General features: G+C 43.8%; 1 protein-coding gene across 3 annotated transcripts in view; it reads right to left on the reverse strand.

Annotated features, from left to right (window-relative positions):
* Positions 1-22,015, reverse strand: part of LOC110492379 (nuclear receptor coactivator 3) — a 109,776-nt gene that overhangs the window by 23,218 nt on the left and 64,543 nt on the right. The window contains exons 2-6 of one of the 3 annotated variants that reach the window (XM_036947355.1): positions 21,172-21,251; positions 19,617-19,685; positions 18,303-18,353; positions 8,694-8,801; positions 7,623-7,783 (exon numbers count right to left, since the gene is read on the reverse strand). In XM_036947355.1, coding sequence (XP_036803250.1) covers positions 7,623-7,783; positions 8,694-8,782 — 250 coding nt within the window. In that variant the 5' untranslated portion in view covers positions 8,783-8,801; positions 18,303-18,353; positions 19,617-19,685; positions 21,172-21,251. The remainder of the gene's footprint in view (positions 1-7,622; positions 7,784-8,693; positions 8,802-18,302; positions 18,354-19,616; positions 19,686-21,171; positions 21,252-22,015) is intronic. The other 2 variants (XM_036947354.1, XM_036947353.1) reach the window with 2 other exon arrangements.

The raw sequence follows: 22,015 nt of genomic DNA on the forward strand, positions 1-22,015 counted from the left end.
TTGTCACGAAAATATGCTTGACTATGCATATAATTGACAGCTTTGGAAAGAAAACACTCTGACGTTTCCAAAACTGCAAAGATATTGTCTGTGAGTGCCACAGAACTGATGTTACAGAAAAAAACCAGATAAAAATACAATCAGGAAGTGCCGCATTTTTTGAAACCGCCTCATGGCAATGACTCCTTATATGGCTGTGGAGGAGCTAGGAGTCAGCTTACCTTTTCCACGTTTTCCCCAAGGTGTCTGCAGCATTGTGACGTATTTGTAGGCATATCATTGGAAGATTGACCATAAGAGACTACATTTACCAGGTGGTCGCTTGGTGTCCTCCGTCGCAATTATTGCGTAATCTCCAGCTGCAGTATTTTTCCGTTTGGCTCTGATGAGAAACCAACTGCCAGGAATGATTTTTCATCGAATAGAATTGTGAAAAACACCTTGAGGATTGATTCTAAACAACGTTTGCCATGTTTCTGTCGATATTATGGAGCTAATTTGGAAAAAAGTTTGCCGTTGTAAGTGACTGCATTTTCGTTTTTTTTTCTTAGCCAACCGTGATGAACAAAACGGAGCTATTTCTCTTACACAAATAATATTTTTGGAAAAAATGAACATTTGCTATCTAACTGAGAGTCTCGCAATTGAAAACATCCAAAGTTCTTCAAAGGTAAATTATTCTATTTGAATGCTTTTCTTGTTTATGTGAAAAAGTTGCCTGCTGAATGCTAGGCTTAATGCTATGCTAGGCTATCAATACTCTTACACAAATGCTTGTGTAGCTTTGGTTAAAGCATATTTTGAAAATCTGAGATGACAGTGTTGTTAACAAAAGGCTAAGCTTGTGTTTCAATATATTTATTTCATTTAATTTGCGATTTTCATGAATAGGAAACGTTGCGTTATGGTAATGAGCTTGAGGCTATGATTACGCTCCCGGATACGGGATTGCTCGACGCTAGAGGTTAAAGTCCCTGGCCACTAGGAGTGCCGCCTCTGGATGAGCATTTTCCTGTTTGCTTATGGCGGTATACAGCTCATTGAGTGTGGTTTTAGTGCCAGCCTCGGTCTGTGGTGGTATGTAAGACAGCTACGAAAAATACAGATGAAAAATCTCTAGGTAGATAGTATGGTCTACAACGTATCACGAGATACTCTACCTCTACCTCAGGCGAGCAAAACCTTGAGACTTCCTTAGATATCATGCACCAGCTATTGTTTACAAATATGCGTAGGCCTCCGCCCCGTGTCTTACCATAGGCTGCTGTTCTGTCCTGCCGATAGAGTGTATAAACCGCTTGCTGTATGTTCTTAATGTTGTCGTTCAGCCACAACTCGGTGAAACATAAGATATTACAGTTTTTAATGTCCCGTTGGTAGGATATACGTCCTTTCAGTTCGTCCCATTTATTTTCCAGCGATTGAACGTTAGCTAACAGAACAGAAGGCAAGGGCAGATTAGCCACTCGTCACCTGATCCTCACAAGGCATCCTGATCTCTTTCCGCGGAACCTACTTTTCCTTTTCCAGCGAATCACGGGGATCTGGGCCTGATCGGGTGTCTGTAATATATCCCTCGCATCCGACTCATTGATGAAGAACTCCTCATCCAATTTGAGGTGAGTAATCTCAGTTTTGATGTCCAGAAGCTCTTTTCGGGTCATGTGTGCAACAAGAGACGGTAGCAGCAACATTATGTACAAAACAAATTTCGAACAACGTGAAAAAACAAACAAAATAGCATGGTTGGTTAAGAGCCGATAAGATGGCAGCCCTCCCCTTCGGCGCCATCTTAAATTCCTAACACACCTTGAATTCCTAACACACATCTCCTGTACAATCTCCTGTGCAAGTGTGTGTGCAAATAAGAAAACATTAAATGTATGAAGAGATGAGCTGTGAAAGGTGTAAAGTAAACTCTTTAGACACAGATCTGTGTAACTACATCACAATCCACTTATTAAAGCTCCAACAACCACCAGGGGTCAGCGTTTCCCAACCTTCCCTCCACACAAAGCACCAGGTAAGGGGAACAACATCCACATGCAGCCTTCTCTGTCTGAGGAGCGAAGGGGCTGAGACCAGACCAGGGCTGGACGTAGACCAGAGCAGTATAGTGTATGGTTTGGACTAGGTAGCAACTTGCCTTGCTGCCTTCATACTTTATATTTAGTGTGAGATTTAAGAGGCACTGGCTGGCTGGCAGAGATCCAGGCAGGCACTAGGCAACAGCAGTATTAATGCAGAAGCTATCTGGAGCTGGGCTACAGGAATCCTTCCATCTGATTAGGTCCCAGAGGGGACAGATACAGCAAACAGAAAGAAAAACAGCCAGCCCTGCTCTGAAGGTAGAGATCCTAGAGGGGGAAATCAATAATTTCCAGGCCCAGGGACATGTACTAGTCTGTGGCGGCCTAAATGTCAGAACTGGACAATAACCTGACACCCTCAGCACACAGGGGGACTAACACCTACCTGGAGGTGACAGCAATCCCTGCCCCATATGCCTCCCAAGGCACAACATGACCAAAAAAAAGCTCTGCAGCTCTGTCGTACGCTGGTAGGTACAAAGTCAAAGAGAGGCTTCGAGGGGTAGGTACATCTATAGCTCATCTATAGCTCATCTCTTGGCAGTAGTACTGTAGACTACTTTATCACTGACTTCAACCCAGAGTCTCTCAGAGCATTCAGTCAACCCACTGACACCCTTATCAGGTCACAGCAAAATCACAGTCTACTTGAACAGATTAATACTCAATCATAAGGCATCAAAGCCAAAGGAACTGAATAATATTAAGAAATACTTTAGATGAAAGGAAAGTAGTGTGGAAACCTACCAAAAAACATTTAGGCAACAACAAATTCAATCCCTTTTAGACAACTTCCTGGACAAAACATTTCATTGTAATAGTGAAAATGTAAACTTGGCAGTAGAAAACCTAAATAGTATATTTTGACCTCTCAGCTTCCCAATCAAATCTAAAAACGTCAAATAGAAAACTGAAGAAAATTAATAACGATGACAAATGGTTTTACGAAGAATGCAAAAACCAAAGAAAGAAATCTAGAAACCTATCCAAACAAAAACATAGAGACCCAGAAAACCTGAGCCTTTACTATGGTGAATCACTAAAACAATACAGAAATACACTACAGAAAAAGAAGGAACAGCACGTCAGAAATCAGCTCAACGTAATTGAAGAATCCATAGACTCGAACCACTTCTGGGAAAATTGGAAAACACTAAACAAACAACAACACGAAGAGTTATCTATCCAAAACGGAGATGTATGGGTAAACATATACAGTGCCTTGCGAAAGTATTCGGCCCCCTTGAACTTTGCGACCTTTTGCCACATTTCAGGCTTCAAACATAAAGATATAAAACTGTATTTTTTTGTGAAGAATCAACAACAAGTGGGACACAATCATGAAGTGGAATGACATTTATTGGATATTTCAAACTTTTTTAACAAATCAAAAACTGAAAAATTGGGCGTGCAAAATTATTCAGCCCCCTTAAGTTAATACTTTGTAGCGCCACCTTTTGCTGCGATTACAGCTGTAAGTCGCTTGGGGTATGTCTCTATCAGTTTTGCACATCGAGAGACTGACATTTTTTCCCATTCCTCCTTGCAAAACAGCTCGAGCTCAGTGAGGTTGGATGGAGAGCATTTGTGAACAGCAGTTTTCAGTTCTTTCCACAGATTCTCAATTGGATTCAGGTCTGGACTTTAACTTGGCCATTCTAACACCTGGATATGTTTATTTTTGAACCATTCCATTGTAGATTTTGCTTTATGTTTTGGATCATTGTCTTGTTGGAAGACAAATCTCCGTCCCAGTCTCAGGTCTTTTGCAGACTCCATCAGGTTTTCTTCCAGAATGGTCCTGTATTTGGCTCCATCCATCTTCCCATCAATTTTAACCATCTTCCCTGTCCCTGCTGAAGAAAAGCAGGCCCAAACCATGATGCTGCCACCACCATGTTTGACAGTGGGTATGGTGTGTTCAGGGTGATGAGCTGTGTTGCTTTTACGCCAAACATAACGTTTTGCATTGTTGCCAAAAAGTTCAATTTTGGTTTCATCTGACCAGAGCACCTTCTTCCACATGTTTGGTGTGTCTCCCAGGTGGCTTGTGGCAAACTTTAAACAACACTTTGTATGGATATCTTTAAGAAATGGCTTTCTTCTTGCCACTCTTCCATAAAGGCCAGATTTGTGCAATATACGACTGACTGTTGTCCTATGGAGAGAGTCTCCCACCTCAGCTGTATCTCTGCTGTTCATCCAGAGTGATCATGGCCCTCATGGCTGCATCTCTGATCAGTCTTCTCCTTGTATGAGCTGAAAGTTTAGAGGGACGGCCAGGTGTTGGTAGATTTGCAGTGGTCTGATACTCCTTCCATTTCAATAGTATCGCTTGCACAGTGCTCCTTGGGATGTTTAAAGCTTGGGAAATCTTTTTGTATCCAAATCCGGCTTTAAACTTCTTCACAACAGTATCTCGGACCTGCCTGGTGTGTTCCTTGTTCTTCATGATGCTCTCTGCGCTTTTAACGGACCTCTGAGACTATCACAGTGCAGGTGCATTTATACGGAGACTTGATTACACACAGGTGGATTGTATTTATCATCATTAGTCATTTAGGTCAACATTGGATCATTCAGAGATCCTCACTGAACTTCTGGAGAGAGTTTGCTGCACTGAAAGTAAAGGGGCTGAATAATTTTGCACGCCCAATTTTTCAGTTTTTGATTTGTTAAAAAAGTTTGAAATATCCAATAAATGTCATTCCACTTCATGATTGTGTCCCACTTGTTGTTGATTCTTCACAAAAAAATACAGTTTTATATCTTTATGTTTGAAGCCTGAAATGTGGCAAAAGGTCGCAAAGTTCAAGGGGGCCGAATACTTTCGCAAGGCACTGTACATGGTCAAATACAAATCTTAGGATACCTGACCACTGTGACTGACCCAAACTTAAGGAAAGTTTTGACTACCTACAGTCTCAGTGAGCATAGCCTTGCTATTGAGAAAGGCCACCGTAGGCAGACCTGGCTCTCAAGAGAAGACAGGCTATGTGCACACTGCCACAAAATGAAGTGGAAACTGAGCTGCACTTCCTATCCTCATGCCAAATGTATGATCATATTAGAGACACTAATTTCCCACAGACTACACAGACCACAAAGAATTTGAAAACAAACCCAATTTTGATAAACTCTCATATTTATGGTGTGAAATACCACAGTGTGCAATCACAGCAGCAATATTTGTGACCTGTTGCCACAAGAAAAGGGCAACCAGTGAAGAACAAACACCATTGTAAATACAACCCATATTTATGTTTATTTATTTTTTATTTTGTACTTTAACTATTTGCACATTTATTCTTAATGTTTACTGTTAATTTTTATTGTTCATTTCACTTTTGTTTATTATCTACTTCACTTGCTTTGTCAATGCTATCATATGTTTCCCATGCCAATAAAGCCCCTTAAATTGACATTTAATTGAGAGAGAGGGGATAGAGAAAATGGGATCAGGGGTGCAGAAGGAGAGGGAGGCAGTGGAGAGGTAGAAGGAAAGGTAGAGAGACAGAGGGAGAGAGAAGGGTTAGACAGAGGGAGAGCAAAAGAGAGAGAAATAAAGAAAGAGAAAGGTTGAGAACAAATTTGTAGAAAGAAAGAATGAGAGAACCAGACAGAGTTGTAAAGAGTGAAATCCAATGGCACTTTATTATTCACTTCCGGTAACTATGGCAACCTGTCTCCGGAGAGTCAGTGCCAGCTGTACTTCCCCCTGTCGAGGTGGCAGAGACTAACTGTCACCTCCCCCTGCCTCAGTCTCGGTCTCTGTTCAGACTGACTATCACCTCCCCCTGCCTCAGTTTTGGTCTCTGTTCAGACTGACTGTCACTTCCCCCTGCCTCAGTCTCTGTTCAGACTATAATCCTCCCACTCAATTAGGCTCAGCTAGATCTAGGACACTAAACTGATCTTAAATCAGTGTCTAGGGCCAACTTAAGCCTACTACTCCCTGCGGTTCCCCTACCAATGCCCATCACAGAAGGCTGCTGAGGGGAGGACGGCTCATAATAATGACTGGAATGGAGTAAATGGAATGGTATCAAACACATGGAAACCATGAGTTTCATGTGTTCGATTCCATTTCATTTACTCCGTCCCAGCCGCTACTATGAGCCTGTCCTCCCTAATTAAGATACCACCAACCTCCTGTGCCTCCAAGCCATTGTGAACACCTGTGGTGCCTATCCAAAGGGGGAATGAAACATGCATCAAAAGTCATGTAAAAGTACTGTAAAAGTCTGCAAATGATTCACTATCTACAACAACTTAAACAAGATTGTACCAGACAATAACGGAGGCAAAGCAGTCCACTTTGATTACCTGTAACGGCAGTTACACAACCATAGTTGCTCTCGCACGCACACACACACACGCACGCACACACGCACGCACGCACACACACACACAGACACACACAGACACACACAGACAGGCACACAGAAGAATTGACATGCACACAAAGCCCTGCCAAAGTTCCCCCCAAACAATCCCCAACAGCCCAGGCTGTGAAATAGTGTGGAGATGAATGAGTGATGGATGAGTCTGTGGCTCTGTGCACCTGGGCCCACAGTTCTCCCTCTCCTCCACCCCTCCCCTCCCCTTCCCTCCTCTCCCTGGCCCAGCTGCTCTGGGGGAAAGACACACAGCCAGGGCTCCAGCCCTCTCACAGACCTGCTCCATACTATCAGCTCTAATTGCCTCCCTCTTAGCCCATCTGGCTTTCCAGTGCCACTCCAGTGCCACTCCAGTGCTAAACCAGTGCTAATCCAGTGCCACTCCAGTGCTAAACCAGTGCCACTTCAGTGCTAATCCAGTGCCACTCCAGTGCTAATCCAGTGCCACTCCAGTGCTAAACCAGTGCCACTCCAGTGCCACTCAAGTGCTAAACCAGTGCCACTCCAATGCTAATCCAGTGCCACTCCAGTGCTAATCCAGTGCCACTCCAGTGCTAATCCAGTGCCACTCCAGTGCCACTCCAGTGCTAAACCAGTGCCACTCCAGTGCTAATCCAGTGCCACTCCAGTGCTAAACCAGTGCCACTCCAGGTCTAATCCAGTGCCACTCCAGTGCTAAACCAGTGCCACTCCAGTGCTAATCCAGTGCCACTCCAGTGCTAAACCAGTACCACTCCAGTGCTAAACCAGTGCCACTCCAGTGCTAAACCAGTGCCACTCCAGTGCTACTCCAGCGCCACTCCAGCGCCACTCCAGTGCTACGTTCACATCTGCTAGACTATGATCAAGGCCAATAACACTCCACATGTTTTAGGTGCACTAACAACATTAGGAGCCACAGATTTAAGGGATGATATGATGAAAGTAATGGTGATGGGTTTACTATTAGTCTTGTCCAAAGGCTGACAAAAAGTAGTGTCCAAAATAGGGAATAGGGTGCCATTTCTGTCATTGCCACAGTACTGGTTCTGAGACAGCCATGTCTAGTAGTGGTACTGTGTAGTCAGTGATAAAGTTGCAGATATTACTAATGGGTTACCCACGGCTACAATGGGTGTCTGTCTCTACTCACCCTGCTCTTTTATCTGTCTGATCTGGCGCACCGTCTCCTTGAGGATGGCACACTTGTCTGGCTTGACGTTGAAGCTGTCGATGTCACCGAGGTTGGCAGAGATCAATTCGGCCAGCTCCTCGATGTATTTAGTCTCCTGCTCCCGCCGTCTCCGCTCACACCTACAGGGTGTACCACTATGTGTTATTACCGGTATTCACCATTATTATTTACAGTTGTTTTACCAGGGTTCTATTCATTAGGCACCAAATGGAAGAAAATGGACTGAAACAGGGAGGGACTACCTGAAATTGTACAATAAGAAATGCTTGTATTTGTTATCCATTTCAAAACACTTTTTAAAAAAAATTAAAAATCATGCCCGACTGAATATGACACTGGTAGTTTGACTACGAAAACAGCCTATTTCCATGTTTAAGGTTACCGAATCTGCCCAGCGTCTTTAATGTGCCGAATGTCAAGTACAGTATAGCATTCTGGGGATGTGGTTCGATCACTACAATAACAATCTTTCATTCTCTGAGCATTGACTCATCCATGCTTGGACATACACATTCAACCTTCCATGACTTTGAGAATGGATTTTCAGACTATTCAAACAGAAACTTGTTTCCAACAGGTCAATGTTGAGCTTAACCCAATATCCCACCGAAATAATCTAATGGTCAAATATTGTGTAACCGGTTTCAAACTGGTACAAATTGGCTATGTTTACACAGGCAGCCCAATTCTGATCTTTTATTTTACTAATTGGCATTTTGACCAATCAGATCAGCTCTGAAAAAGATCTGATGTGAAAAGATCTGATGTGAATGGTCAAAAGACCAATTAGGGGTGAAAAAAATCTGAATTGGGCTGCCTGTGTAGACTTGAGTGTAGACTAGATACTCTTAAGGTGAATGACTACAGCTACTAGTGATCTCCAGAGTCAGTAGCCAGGGTTGACCCACAGTAGAATACAGTAAAAAGGCTACATACACCCTGTTGTAATTCCAAATGTATGAATAAAAATGTGTATTATCGGACTTGGCAAAATATATTTGTATGTTTTGTCACCAGCCCCCTACTCACCCCAGACCGGGCGTGTCGCAGGTGGAGAGCTTGCGTTTTCGGTTTTCCGAGCTCAGAGGCTCCATGGAGTTGTCCCCCAGTCCGCTCATCGTGTACACATATCAGCACCTGACAGGGACAGGAAACACAAACCCTTAGACAACAGGTGAGATGATTTGAGGGATGGCCAATAATATGTTAATGTGGCTGTTAGGGAAAAAGACAAACAGGTGTAGGAAACCTCCATATATAAACACATCTAACCTTATGGCTATTGTTCAAACCCAAAGACAGACACCCACACCGACATGAAGGAGAAGCTTTATGTTAAATATACATATACAACCAGGGTACTCTTAAGCTTATATTATGCAAATAAGACACTCTTGGCACAATATGAAAAATCGATACTGCATTTAGCAACGTCTGCTTCCTTCTCTTTCAGGGTAGAGTGTGTGTAGGACCGGCACAGACAGACACACACAGACACACAGACACAGACACAGACACAGACACAGACACACACACACACACACACACACACACACACACACACACACACACACACATGTAGCAGGATTAGCAGCGTCTCTGACAGTAAGCCAGGCTGCACGACTAACCCGGTTAAGACAGACATCTGTCTCCCACAATGCATCACACTCGGTATACAGGAAGTGGGCTGGCAAAGGAGGGGGGAGAGGAGAGCGAGAAGTCGGCAGCAGGAAGTCTATGCTGATTAGTCCATTTCTTTACCAGTGACGCTGGGGAAAAGTGAGAGGGGGCAGGGGGAGAGGGAGTGAATGCAAAAGGAGGGAGAGCGAATGAGGTAGGAGACAGAAAGGGAGAGGACATAGAGGGGGGAGATTCAGGAAGAGAGCAGGATAAGAGAGCGGTGGGAGACAGAGAGAGGGAGCAGAGAGGGAGAGGGAAAAGCGAGGTGAAGGGGAGGTAGCAAGAGGGAGAGCGGGAAGAGAGTGAGAGAAGGAGTGGAAGAGAGGGGGAGGAGAGAGAAAGAAGAAAAGGACGCATGTAGACAGGCCCATGAGCTTTGAGTCTCTGTGGTGCACGATCGGGAGGAGAACCACACTCCAGTGCCTTTCTTAACCTTCACAGCAAGTGCATAATTTTTATTCCATTGATTACATGGTTACCCTCTGACTGACATGCATGAAGCCTCTAATGAATAGAAAATAAATCCACCAGAGGGAAAGGAAGCAGTGTCGCCATTCTCTCATTCTATCCATTTATTTTACAGATAGTTTATGTTATAATTATTAGTGGTAGCCTAATGTTTATCCATCACTGTGATACATATTTTAATTTCAATCATTGCAAGGACATACGATCGGCTTCACAGAAAGACTAAGTTTGTTGCTACATTATCCCAGCGGTTGACTCAACACCAAATATTGCATTATAAAATTAGCCCACTAGAACGACTCAAGAACAAATGTTCTACCCAGCCTATGCATTCGATCAAGCCTGCTGGTCCGGCAACATCTGTCACACCCTGATCTGTTTCACCTGTCTTTGTGATGGTCTTCACTCCCCTCCAGGTGTCACCTATCTTTCCCATTATCCCCTTTGTATTTATACCTGTGTTCTTTGATTGTCTGTTGGACCTGGTGGTAGTGGGGGGGGGGGGGGGGGGGGTTACTGTCACACCCTGATTGTTTCACCGGTCTTTGTGATTGTTACCACCCCCTTCCAGGTGTCACCCATCTTCCCCATTATCCCCTGTGTATTTATACATTTGTTCTCTGTTTGTCTGTTGCCAGTTCAGCTTGTTTGTCAAGTCAACCAGCATTTTTATGTTTCAGCTCTTGCTTTTCCCAGTCTCTCTTTTTTCTCGCCCTCCTGGTTCTGAGCCCGCCTGCCTGACCACTCTACCTGTCCCTGACCCTGCCTGCCGTCCTGTACCTTTGCCCGACCTCTAAATTATTGACCTCTGCCTACCCTGAGCCTACCTGCCGTCCGGTACGGTTGGCCCACCTCTGGTTTACTGACCCGAGCCTGCCTTGACCTGTCTATTGCCTGCCCCTGTTGGATTATTAAACCATTGTTAATTTGACGTTGTTTGCATCTGGGTCTTACCTTCCTACCTGATAACGTCTAACGTATAACCAAATAAAATAAATAAAATGGAAAAGCCGCCAATGTAGCTCGACAATGTTGGACAGTAGTGTGATGCTCTGCCTCCCTTAGTGTTTCCGTTAGCCGGTTATTATTATATATATATTTTTAAAAGGCGATAAAAATCAGTGCTGGCCAATTGTCAGAGAAGAGAAAATCCCAATGCGAAATGCTTTTTAGACTATTCATTGAAATAACAATTGATGGAAATACATTTGACTGATCATGCTTATCGGTCTATAGGTTCATTTGCATAATTTAGTACTTACTTACTGATTTTATTGTTCCCATGGGGAAATTTTGTTGCAGGGTGATGTACACATTTAAAGTGCCGTTTAAATACAAAACCAAATTGACAATACAACTTCCATAACAGTTACATACCAATAAAAAAATAATAATAACTATAATAAAGAAAAATAAAACATAAAAAATAAAAAAGACTAGCCTGCTGCTGGCCTCACGGAGTCGATAGGAACATTAGCCCGAGCTATTTAGGAGGGATATCACACCTGGCACAAATTATTGTCTAGTTCTGTTTTTCCTGCTGAGGGGTGCCCTATACCTGTGCCCAGAGGGGAGTAGTTCAAAGTCCAGGTACAGGGGGTGGAATTGAATTGGCGCGTGTATATAGTATATTCATTATGTATTTTATTTATCATACACGTACAGCATACAGAGCCTTTACGCAACAAATCTGTCAGACAGTGCGAGAGCTGCTACTACAGCAGCATCTCAAACAGCAAATGCATAGGCAACGGAAGACAAGCTACATCAGCACGTCACACACCACTTTGTAATGAGCTGGAGGCAGTAAGAATAAACATATACTTAATTGTTTGAAAGTTGACCGTTTTATTATATTTGAGGCATGTCTTACCTTCAAAGTAGCGTAGCCAAAATCAGACCATATTGGTGGAGAAAATATGTATGAATATATGAACATTCTTTCATTTTCCAGTAGCCAAAGGCACAACCCTAGTCATATTAGCAACCCACGCTAGTTGTTGCATATAAGATCTCCCAACTTTCAAAATGTCAAACTGATATTTTCCTCTGTCTCGTGAAACTGCTTGCTTGTGCGATTTTGTCAATTGTTTTCCCACTAATTTCACTATGGACAGAACATGCACGCGTACTCTACTGCCTCGTAAGCTTAAAAAAATTATTGTTTATCAACATTTTAAGATAAACGTTCTCATCTGTTGCATCAGACTTATTGCTTTTTAACTTTTTTTAATGAAATACCCCAGGGATCTATCGTCCCACAACTGCCCCAGAGTCTCGAACAAGCTGATCTATGGAATAGGTCAACTTTTCTACTATAGGGGATAGTAGATTGACATAAACCAGAGATTTTGCTGTTCGTTACATGTCTTGTTGGCTGAGGAAAAGTAAAAGTGGACCGTTATTCTAACATCTTCAAAGTGTGCATCAGAATTCGGTAAGAAAGACAGCACATCATTGCAATATTTGACTTGCATGTTCTGTTATTATGAAATACCATTATCTAAATGTGATTTCTGTGATTCTAAGCACACTGGGTGAACGCCCTAATCAGGTTACGTACCCAATGCATATACAGTGGGGCAAAAAGTATTTAGTCAGCCACCAATTGTGCAAGTTCTCCCACTTAAAAAGATGAGAGAGGCCTGTAATTTTCATCATAGGTACACTTCAACTATGACAGACAAAATGAGAAAAAAAACCCAGAAAATCACACTGTAGGATTTCTAATGAATTTATTTGGAAAATAAGTATTTGGTCACCTACAAACAAGCAAGATTTCTGTCTCTCACAGACCTGTAACAACTTCTTTAAGAGGCTCCTCTGTCCTCCACTCGTTACCTGTATTAATGGCACCTGTTTGAACTTGTTATCAGTATAAAAGACACCTGTCCACAACCTCAAACAGTCACACTCCAAACTCCGCTATGGCCAAGACCAAAGAGCTGTCAAAGGACACCAGAACAAAATTGTAGACCTGCACCAGGCTGGGAAGACTGCATCTGCAATAGGTAAGCAGCTTGGAATCAACTGTGGGAGCAATTATTAGGAAATGGAAGACATAGAAGACCACTGATAATCTCCCTCGATCTGGGGCTCCACGCAAGATCTCACCCTGTGGGGTCAAAATTATCACAAGAACCAAATCCCAGAACCACACGGGGGGACCTAGTGAATGACCTGCAGAGAGCTGGGACCAAAGTAACAAAGCCTACCATCAGTAACACACTACGCCGCCAGGGACTCAAATCCTGCAGTGCCAGACGTGTCCCCCTGCTTAAGCCAGTACATGTCCAGGCCCGTCTGAAGTTTGCTAGAGAGCATTTGGATGATCCAGAAGAAAATTGGCAAAATGTCATATGGTCAGATGAAACCAAAATATAACTTTTTGGTAAAAACTCAACTCGTCGTGTTTGGAGGACAAAGAATGCTGAGTTGCATCCAAAGAACACCATACCTACTCTGGAGCATAAGGGTGGAAACATCATGCTTTGGGGCTGTTTTTCTGCAAAGGGACCAGGACGACTGATCCGTGTAAAGGAAAGAATGAATGGGGCCATGTATCGTGAGATTTTGAGTGAAAACCTCCTTCCATCAGCAAGGACATTGAATATGAAACGTGGCTGGGTCTTTCAGCATGACAATGATCCCAAACACACCGCCCGGGCAACGAAGGAGTGGCTTTGTAAGAAGCATTTCAAGGTCCTGGAGTGGCCTAGCCAGTCTCCAGATCTCAACCCCATAGAAAATCTTTGGAGGGAGTTGAAAGTCAGTGTTGCCCAGCAACAGCCCCAAAACATTACGGCTCTAGAGGAGATCTGCATGGAGGAATGGGCCAAAATACCAGCAACAGTGTGTGAAAACCTTGTGAAGACTTACAGAAAACGTTTGACCTCTGTCATTGCCAACAAAGGGTATATAACAAAGTATTGAGGTAAACTTTTGTTATTGACCAAATACTTATTTTCCACCATCATTTGCAAATAAATTCATAAAATATCCTACAATGTGATTTTCTGGATTTCTTTTTCTCATTTTGTCTGTCATAGTTGAAGTGTACCTATGATGAAAATTACAGGCCTCGCTCATCTTTTTAAGTGGGAGAACTTGCACAACTGGTGGCTGACTAAATACTTTTTTGCCCCACTGTAGGTACTGTACATTTATCAAATGTCCGGTAAATTAAAATGCTGCAGATCAAATGTCCTTCGCCACATTTCCTAACTGTTCATTAACACGGTACTTCATTTTGTTTATCTGTCGGCCCCAGACTCGAACTCCGGCCCTGTGTGTAGCTAATTGACCATCTCTGCCAATTCATCGCCATTTACCCGTTGTTGTCTTACCCGTTGTTGTCTTAGCTCTCCCAATCAGCACCTGTGAATGCTTACTGCCTCTCTCTAATGTTAATATGCCTTGTATGCTGTTGTTTAGGGTAGATCTCATTGTTTTATTTTACTGCGGAGCCCCTAGTTCCACTCAACATGCCTCAGATAGCTCCTTTGTCCCACTCCCCAAACTTGCGGAGACCGCACCTAGGTTAACTGGCGCCTCCAGAGATGCAACCTCTCTCATCGTCACTCAATGCCTAGGTTTAACTCCACTGTACTTGCACCATACCATACCATTGTCTGTACATTATGCCCTGAATCAATCCTACCACGCCCAGAAATCTGCTCCTTTTTATTTGTTTTATTTCACCTTTATTTAACCAGGTAGGCTAGTTGAGAACAAGTTCTCATTTGCAACTGCGACCTGGCCAAGATAAAGCAAAGCAGTTCGAAACATATAACAAACAGACTTACACATGGAATAAACAAACATACAGTCAATAATACAGTATAAATAAATAAATAGGCCATTGTGGCGAAGTAATTACAATATACCAATTAAACACTGGAGTGATAGATGTGCAGAAGATGAATGTGGAAGTAGAGATACTGAGGTGCAAAGGAGCAAGATTAATAAAATAAATAACAGTATGGGGATAAGGTAGTTGGATGGGCTATTTACAGATGGGCTATGTACAGGTGCAGTGATCTGTGAGATGCTCTGACAGCTGGTGCTTAAAGCTAGTCAGGGAGATATGAGTCTCCAGCCTCAGTGTTTTTTGCAGTTCTTTCCAGTCATTGTCGGCAGAGAACTGGAAGGAAAGGCGGACAAAGGAAGAATTGGCTTTGGGGGTGACCAGTGAGATATACCTGTTGGAGCGCGTTCGGTTGGGTGCTGCTATGGTGACCAGTGAGCTAAGGCGGGGCTTTACCTAACAGAGACTTGTAGATGACCTGGAGCCAGTGGGTTTGGCAACGAGTATGAAGCGAGGGCCAGCCAACGAGAGCATACAGATCGCAGTGGTGGGTAGTATATGAGGCTTTAGTGACAAAACGGATGGCACTGTGATAGACTGCATCCAACTTGTAGAGTTGGAGGCTAATTTTGCAAATGACATCGCCGAAGTCGAGGATCGGTAGGATGGTCAGTTTTACGAGGGTATGTTTGGCATCATGAGTGAAGGATGCTTTGTTGCGAAATAGGAAGCCGGTTCTAGATTTAATTTTGGATTGGAGATGCTTAATATGAGTCTGGAAGGAGAGTTTACAGTCTAACCAGACATCTAGGTATTTGTAGTTGTCAACATAGTCTAAGTCAGAACCGTGCAGAGTAGTGATGCTGGACAGGCGGACAGGTGAGGGCAGCGATCAGTTGAAGAGCATGCATTTAGTTTTACTTGCATTTAAGAGCAGTTGGAGGCCACGGAAGGAGTGTTGTATGGTATTGAAGCTCGTTTGGAGTGTCCAAAGAAGGGCCAGATGTATACAGAATAGTGTCTGCGTAGAGAATCACCCGCAGCAAGAGCGACATCATTGATGTATACAGAGAAAAGAGTCGGCCCGAGAATTGAACCCTGTGGCACCCCCATAGAGACTGCCAGAGGTCCGGGCAACAGGCCCTCCGATTTGACACAATTAACTCTATCTAAGAAGTAGTTAGTGAACCAGGTGAGGCAGTCATTAGAGAAACCAAGGCTGTTGAGTCTGCCGATAAGAATGTGGTGATTGACAGAGTCGAAAGCCTTGGCCAGGTCGATGAAGATGGCTGTACGGTACTGTCTTTAATCGATGGCAGTTATGATATCGTTTAGGATCTTGAGCGTGGCTGAGGTGCACCCGTGACCAGCCCGGAAACCGGATTGCATAGCGGAGAAGGTACAGTGGGAACCTGCACATCCTCATTTGCACATCTATCACTCCAGTGTAAATTGCTAAATTGTAATTACTTCGCCACTATGGCCTATTTATTGCCTTACCTCCTTACTTCATTTGCACACACTGCAAACAGATTTTTCTATTGTGTAATTGACTGTACGTTTGTTTATCCCATGTGTAACCCTGTGTTGTTTTTTGTTGCACTGCTTTGCTTTATCTAGGCCTACCTGGCCTACCTGGTTAAATAAAGGTGAAATAAAACAAATGAGAAGCATCAAACTGTAGTTCTGTATGTAGTGAAACATAAGCAGTGTTTTTCAAAGACGCTCCCTCACTCCCTCTCTTTCCCTTCCTCCCAAAAGTGTTTCTTTCAAATCTATCCATCTCTGTCAATCTTTCCTAAGAGTACAATCTCGTGACTGCTTGTCTGTCTGTACTGTAGCTCATCTTCGCATGAAACTACTAAACTACCCTTCCACTGTCTGACGACAGAGAGAGAGAAAGACAGAGAGAAAGAGAGAGAGATGGCTCAAGAGCTCTAATTGCAGAGTGAATGAGGCAGCCCCAGAGAATGGCTGATTAGGAGGGCTACTGAATACCCCAGGGAAATGGGTCACCTCCAGTGTGGTGCGAGTTGCCTGCCTGCCCGCTTCTCCAGCACAGCGCAGGGTGAAAAGTAAATTACACGCCACAGGCAGTGGGGCCTGGTAGGACCCTGGGAGGCAGGGGTGCTGTGGTGGGTACTGGGTATGGTACCGGAGGGGTAGAGGGTGGGACGGGGAGGGGAGGAGGAAGTGGACGATGCCACGACTCCAGAGAGATCTACAATGAGTGTAAGTAAACGTTGATGGAGATGTGGTCCACCTCTTTCTCAATTAACATTCTGCCCACTTCCATTTGCCAAGAGTTGTGACCAATATTCCCTCTAATATTGTCTGGCACTGAGCAAATTTCAGGTTTGCTGAGCACAAACATGAACCTTGTGAAATTTCTGTGCAACTTCCGGCGCTCATTTACTGTGAACACTGAGGCTGTACCCGCTTTGATTTACTGTTTTGGTAGCCAAGTAGGCTACTGTGGCTATTTGGTCATAATGTAGGCCTACCACAAAAAACTCTGGAGAAAATGCATTACATAACATATTAACATGTAAATAGCGGTTCTGCCATTCAGCCTACAGTAGCAGCCCCAATATGTGGTGTTCAATGTAGGCCTACATGCAGGGATTGACATTATCTGTTTATCCACTTGTCCTTCAGACTGAACATTTTGTTGTGTTGTTTGATGCAAGAAACCATACCATTACCATTATTACCAAACCATACCATTATTACAGAGAATCAGACAAATTATGCTACCCTTATGCTATCCTCTACCTATTGGTTACATAGCATATTCAAGCCTGTCTCAAAATACAACACTGCCCCTTTAAGACATAAAAAAAGCTCTTTACCTGACTCGCTTTCAAAGATGGCTAGAAATGTTCTTGTAGGAAGCAATAACTCCCACATTGCTGACTACAAATCAGCTATAACTGGGCTAATAACTAACTAATTAGCAAAGAAAATTAACAAATGTGCACACATGGCTACATGCAGCTCTTGCTTTGATCTCAAAACATAATAATCGCGACCACTCATGCTGTAAAACAGTCTGGTTCAAAGTGAATGGCACAAATCCATATATGGAAATGGTCTATTTGCATATTCTGTAGGTCTGCTGCAGCTCTGAGTGGTTATGGCACACCGGTCTGTGTAGAGTACAGCCCTGAGTGGTTTTGGCGCACAGGTCTGTGTAGAGTACAACCCTCGTGCCTGTCAATGCAATAGAATCCTACTCAGATGCACTCTGCCTCATAGTTAGTTTTAGATACTAAGTCTTGCATATTTTGTTTTGGTATGTTGCATTGAAAGTGGCTAATATTGTGTTGATTGAATCACAATTCCCACAGTAAAGGGAAACGTTGATAGTGTTAACTAATGGGGAAAACTCTAGAAAGTTGAGTGAAGTTCAATCTCGTGCTTCTCTGCACGGGTTGCTATTTCTTCTGCGTGGCAGTCCCTGGGAAGCTCCGTGCAGCTTAGAGGGAACATTGGTTGTGACTCACCAAGGCTAAGAGAGCTCCAGAAATCCCTGAGGTTGAACCACCTCCTTGAACTGCTCTCCAGCATACCAACCAACCAAATAACCAGCCTGCCAGCAGCCTAATGGTCCCATAGCACCTACATGGCACTGGCCGAAATTGAAACTATAGACAAAAAAAAAAACTTGCCCATGAACTCACCTCTTCAGCAGAGTATAAATTATGAAATCCAACCTCATTGAACTTCACATCCTGCAAGACAAAAAAGGAGAAAAGAGTCAAATATGTCATGGAATTCATTGATGTACAGCAGCCGCAAACTGTTAGGGTATTGATGCAGTTTAGAGACAAAATGTTTATGCAGATCGAAAGACAGAGAAACAGAACGAGAAATACAAGAGACAGACAGACAGAGAAAGGGTGCCCAGGAACAGTGCTGGAGATGTAGCCAACATTGTAATAGCACGGGTGTGTGTGTGTGTGTGTGTGTGTGTGTGCGTTGATAAAATTAGCATGAATGATTTAGGGTGGAGGATGGGGCCCAAACGAGCAGCTCTCTCATGACTGATGATGTTTGTGTGTTTGAGAGCCATTAGGCAGCTGTTTACAGGCATGACGCTATGCAGGCAGAGGATGAAGGGATGGGGGAGGGAGAGAGAGAGTAGCTTGTGTCGTGTGCATAGGTAGGTCTGAGTGTCTCTTGATCATGTGTCTGTGTATGGGAGCCAAAATGTATTACTGTTTACCCAACCCATGGTACGACACTTTGCAATGAGGACTTTGTACTGAGGGACATTCTCTGACTTCCCACTCAATCAGATCAGTAACATTAGCTGTATGTGTGTGTGTGTGTGTGTGTGTGTGTGTGTGTGTGTGTGTGTGTGTGTGTGTGTGTGTGTGTAAGGTAGCACAACAAGTTCAGTCAGAAACAACAAGAGAGAAATAGAGAGAAATAGTCTCTGTTTCTCTCTATCTCTGTTCTGACTCAAAACAAAACAGCCTCAAACCAGCCTCCCACGTTAACATGAGTCATATAAAGAATGACCCAGTGCAACAAACAAACAAGTGTCTAAAATGGCTTACTGGGCAGAGACAGACAGACAGACAGACAGACAGACAGACAGACAGACAGACAGACAGACAGACAGACAGACAGACAGACAGACAGACAGACAGACAGACAAACAAACAGACAGACAAAACACACTGAGGTAGAAAAGGAATAATAGAAACTCAACTATATATGGAGATTTCTCTTGGTCCGTCTACATTTATGTCTCAACAGTGTCCGACTGATGATCTCTGTGACTTGATTTTGTAATGAGGTATATCTGTACTATACTATATCTGTACTAAAAAGCACTATCAGTTTTTTTAAAGGAGTCAAGCAATCTCCACTGATACCACCCATTTCAAATGCATTTTCACCATGAGAAGCACACCATCAATGACCTACCTACCTACACAACTGGTTTATAGGATTTCACTGCAAAAAGTGGGGCTACAGTACATTACCTTTTTAGAGTTCAATTGGGTCCCTCTTATTTTCTGAGTGAAAATGAGAGCCCGTCAACGCAGAGCGACCTGAGCATGGCAACAAGGAGAGGGTTAATAATGGCCACTGGTTCCCTGTCCATTTAACAACTAGCCTAATGCTGGGAGAGACAAACAGACGAGACAGACTGAGGCTTCCTTGTTTCAGATAAGTGTCTCTCTTCTCATTGTTTTTCAGGTGCGAGAGGGGGCAAGCAGGCAGGTGGGCGGGCAGGGGGCGGTGCGGTGGTTTGTGGTTAGCGGGGGCAGGGAGTTGTGAGGCTAGGTGATACAGACAGAGACAGCCAGCCCCATTTTCATAATCTCTGTTGACAAAACAGAAGAGCAGCGCGGCCTGGCCAGATCATGTAAAACTCCAGTAGGAACACAACAGACAGACCTGCAGTCTACAGCCATGCTGACGTAGTCAATGACTGGCTGTAGTCAGGTTGGTGACCTCCACTGTAATTAGCCAACGTTGGGACAAAGTTAGGAAAAATTCATAATACATAACGCATTGGGTCGATACTAGAGAATGGTTGATATACAGGACTGACTGAGGCATCATGGGTAGAGGAGTCTTCCTGCTGATCTAAGTCAGTGTGACATGATGCAGCAGAATCCCAGACTCACCTGCAGATCCCCCACTCCTCTTCTCTACCCTCTCCTTTCCATAAGCATTCTTGTCTCCTCCCTATCCACCTCCTCTCCTCTAAATAATATCCTTCTCTCCTCCCTCTCCTGCCCTGATTTACTCATCTCCTCCCCTCCTCTCTCAATACCACCTCTGTACTATAGACATAATCTCACTCAACCCCACCTCTTCCTACACCACCACTATCCCTCTCTTCTCCATAATCATCCATCCCCTGCCTCCCCTCCTCCTGTGTGTGTGTGTGTGTGTGTGTGTGTGTGTGTGTGTGTGTGTGTGTGTGTGTGTGTGTGTGTGTGTGTGTGTTGCTGTCACCTGCAGACTAGGGTACAGATAAATGCTTTTTTCTGTCTCTATGGGAGGCAGAGCAGGGGGAATAATTTGATTTCTCCTGCTGTCTCCCCAACAGCCTCTTTCTCGCTCACTCTCCACCTTTCCATCTCAGCCTCTCTCTCCTTTCTCTATCTCCACCTTTCTCTCTCTCCACCTTTCTCTCTCTCCACCTTTCTCTTTCTCTCTCGCTCTCTCTCTACCTCTAAATCTGCTCTCCCTCGCTCTTCCCTCTTTTTACCTCTCTACATCTCCCACCCCCTGCTTTCTCTTGCTTAAACCTGTACCATTGAAATTCAATATGACAAATCCAAAATGGCTCCCAAAGCAATGGACCTTCGCTCTATATTACCATGTCCGTTCGAGTTGCTCAATTTCTATGGTCTGGCCAGGGGGATCAGAAAGAATGTTGTGTTCCAGAACAGATGAGCAAAAAGAAAGAAACATGTTCCACAACAGATAAGCAAAAAGTAAACATTTGAACTCCTTCTACAACAAACGATAGTCCACCAAAACAGGTAACCATACCAACAGCCGTGTGATGACGTGACCCACCTTGTGACGGAGCCTAGAGTGGACGAGACAATTTCTCTCCTGCAGATAATGGTCCTGGACTGGTCTACTGGTATTATACCCTGGAGTATATAGAACGCACACACGCACACGCGCACACACACGCGCACACACACACACACACAGGGCTTGGTATTAATGAAGTTGTTAATGACAGCCCAAGAGACAGCATTAACATGAGGAGCCGAAGACATGAGGGAGGCAGCCTGGGTCTGGGTCTGGGTCTGAGAACAGGGACATTTCACTGTGTGCTTTCAGTTAGAGAACGTGCACACACAACATCCTTATTCCGAAAAAGGATGTTGTGATATGAGTTGGAAGGAAGTCCAGAAGTATTAGAGCGAGACTAGGACATGGTGACTAGACCAGCCACGCGTGTTTCCGCGTGTGTGTGTTCATTTTTCCATCCACACCAGAGAAGATCATGAAACGCAGGTAAAATGATCAAATCCAACTGTGAACTAACTTTATTAATTTGGGGACAGGTCGAAACACACGTGAAACTAGGGCTGACCCCATGTTGTCGACTGGTCGATTGCTTGGTCGATAGGCTGATGGTCGACAGGTCGAGCAGTGGCAAATACATGTAAAACAATTATGGCACAGGACAGGTGACACCAGTCTGATTCACGATTGTCTCCATTGCTGAGGCCACAGGGATGGCACACCAGTATCATCAGTAGTACATTTACAGTTCATTCCCATCCTTTCTAATCTACATTTGTTTGGTTATGGTCATTTCTGTTATTGTGTTCAATGTATTATTATTCAAGTCTTACTGTTGTCATTTTAGGAGTGGACACGTTGTTTGAAGAGCGCACACCCT

This window comes from Oncorhynchus mykiss, chromosome 16, assembly GCF_013265735.2.
Source record: "Oncorhynchus mykiss isolate Arlee chromosome 16, USDA_OmykA_1.1, whole genome shotgun sequence".
Classification (NCBI taxonomy): Eukaryota; Metazoa; Chordata; class Actinopteri; order Salmoniformes; family Salmonidae; genus Oncorhynchus; species Oncorhynchus mykiss.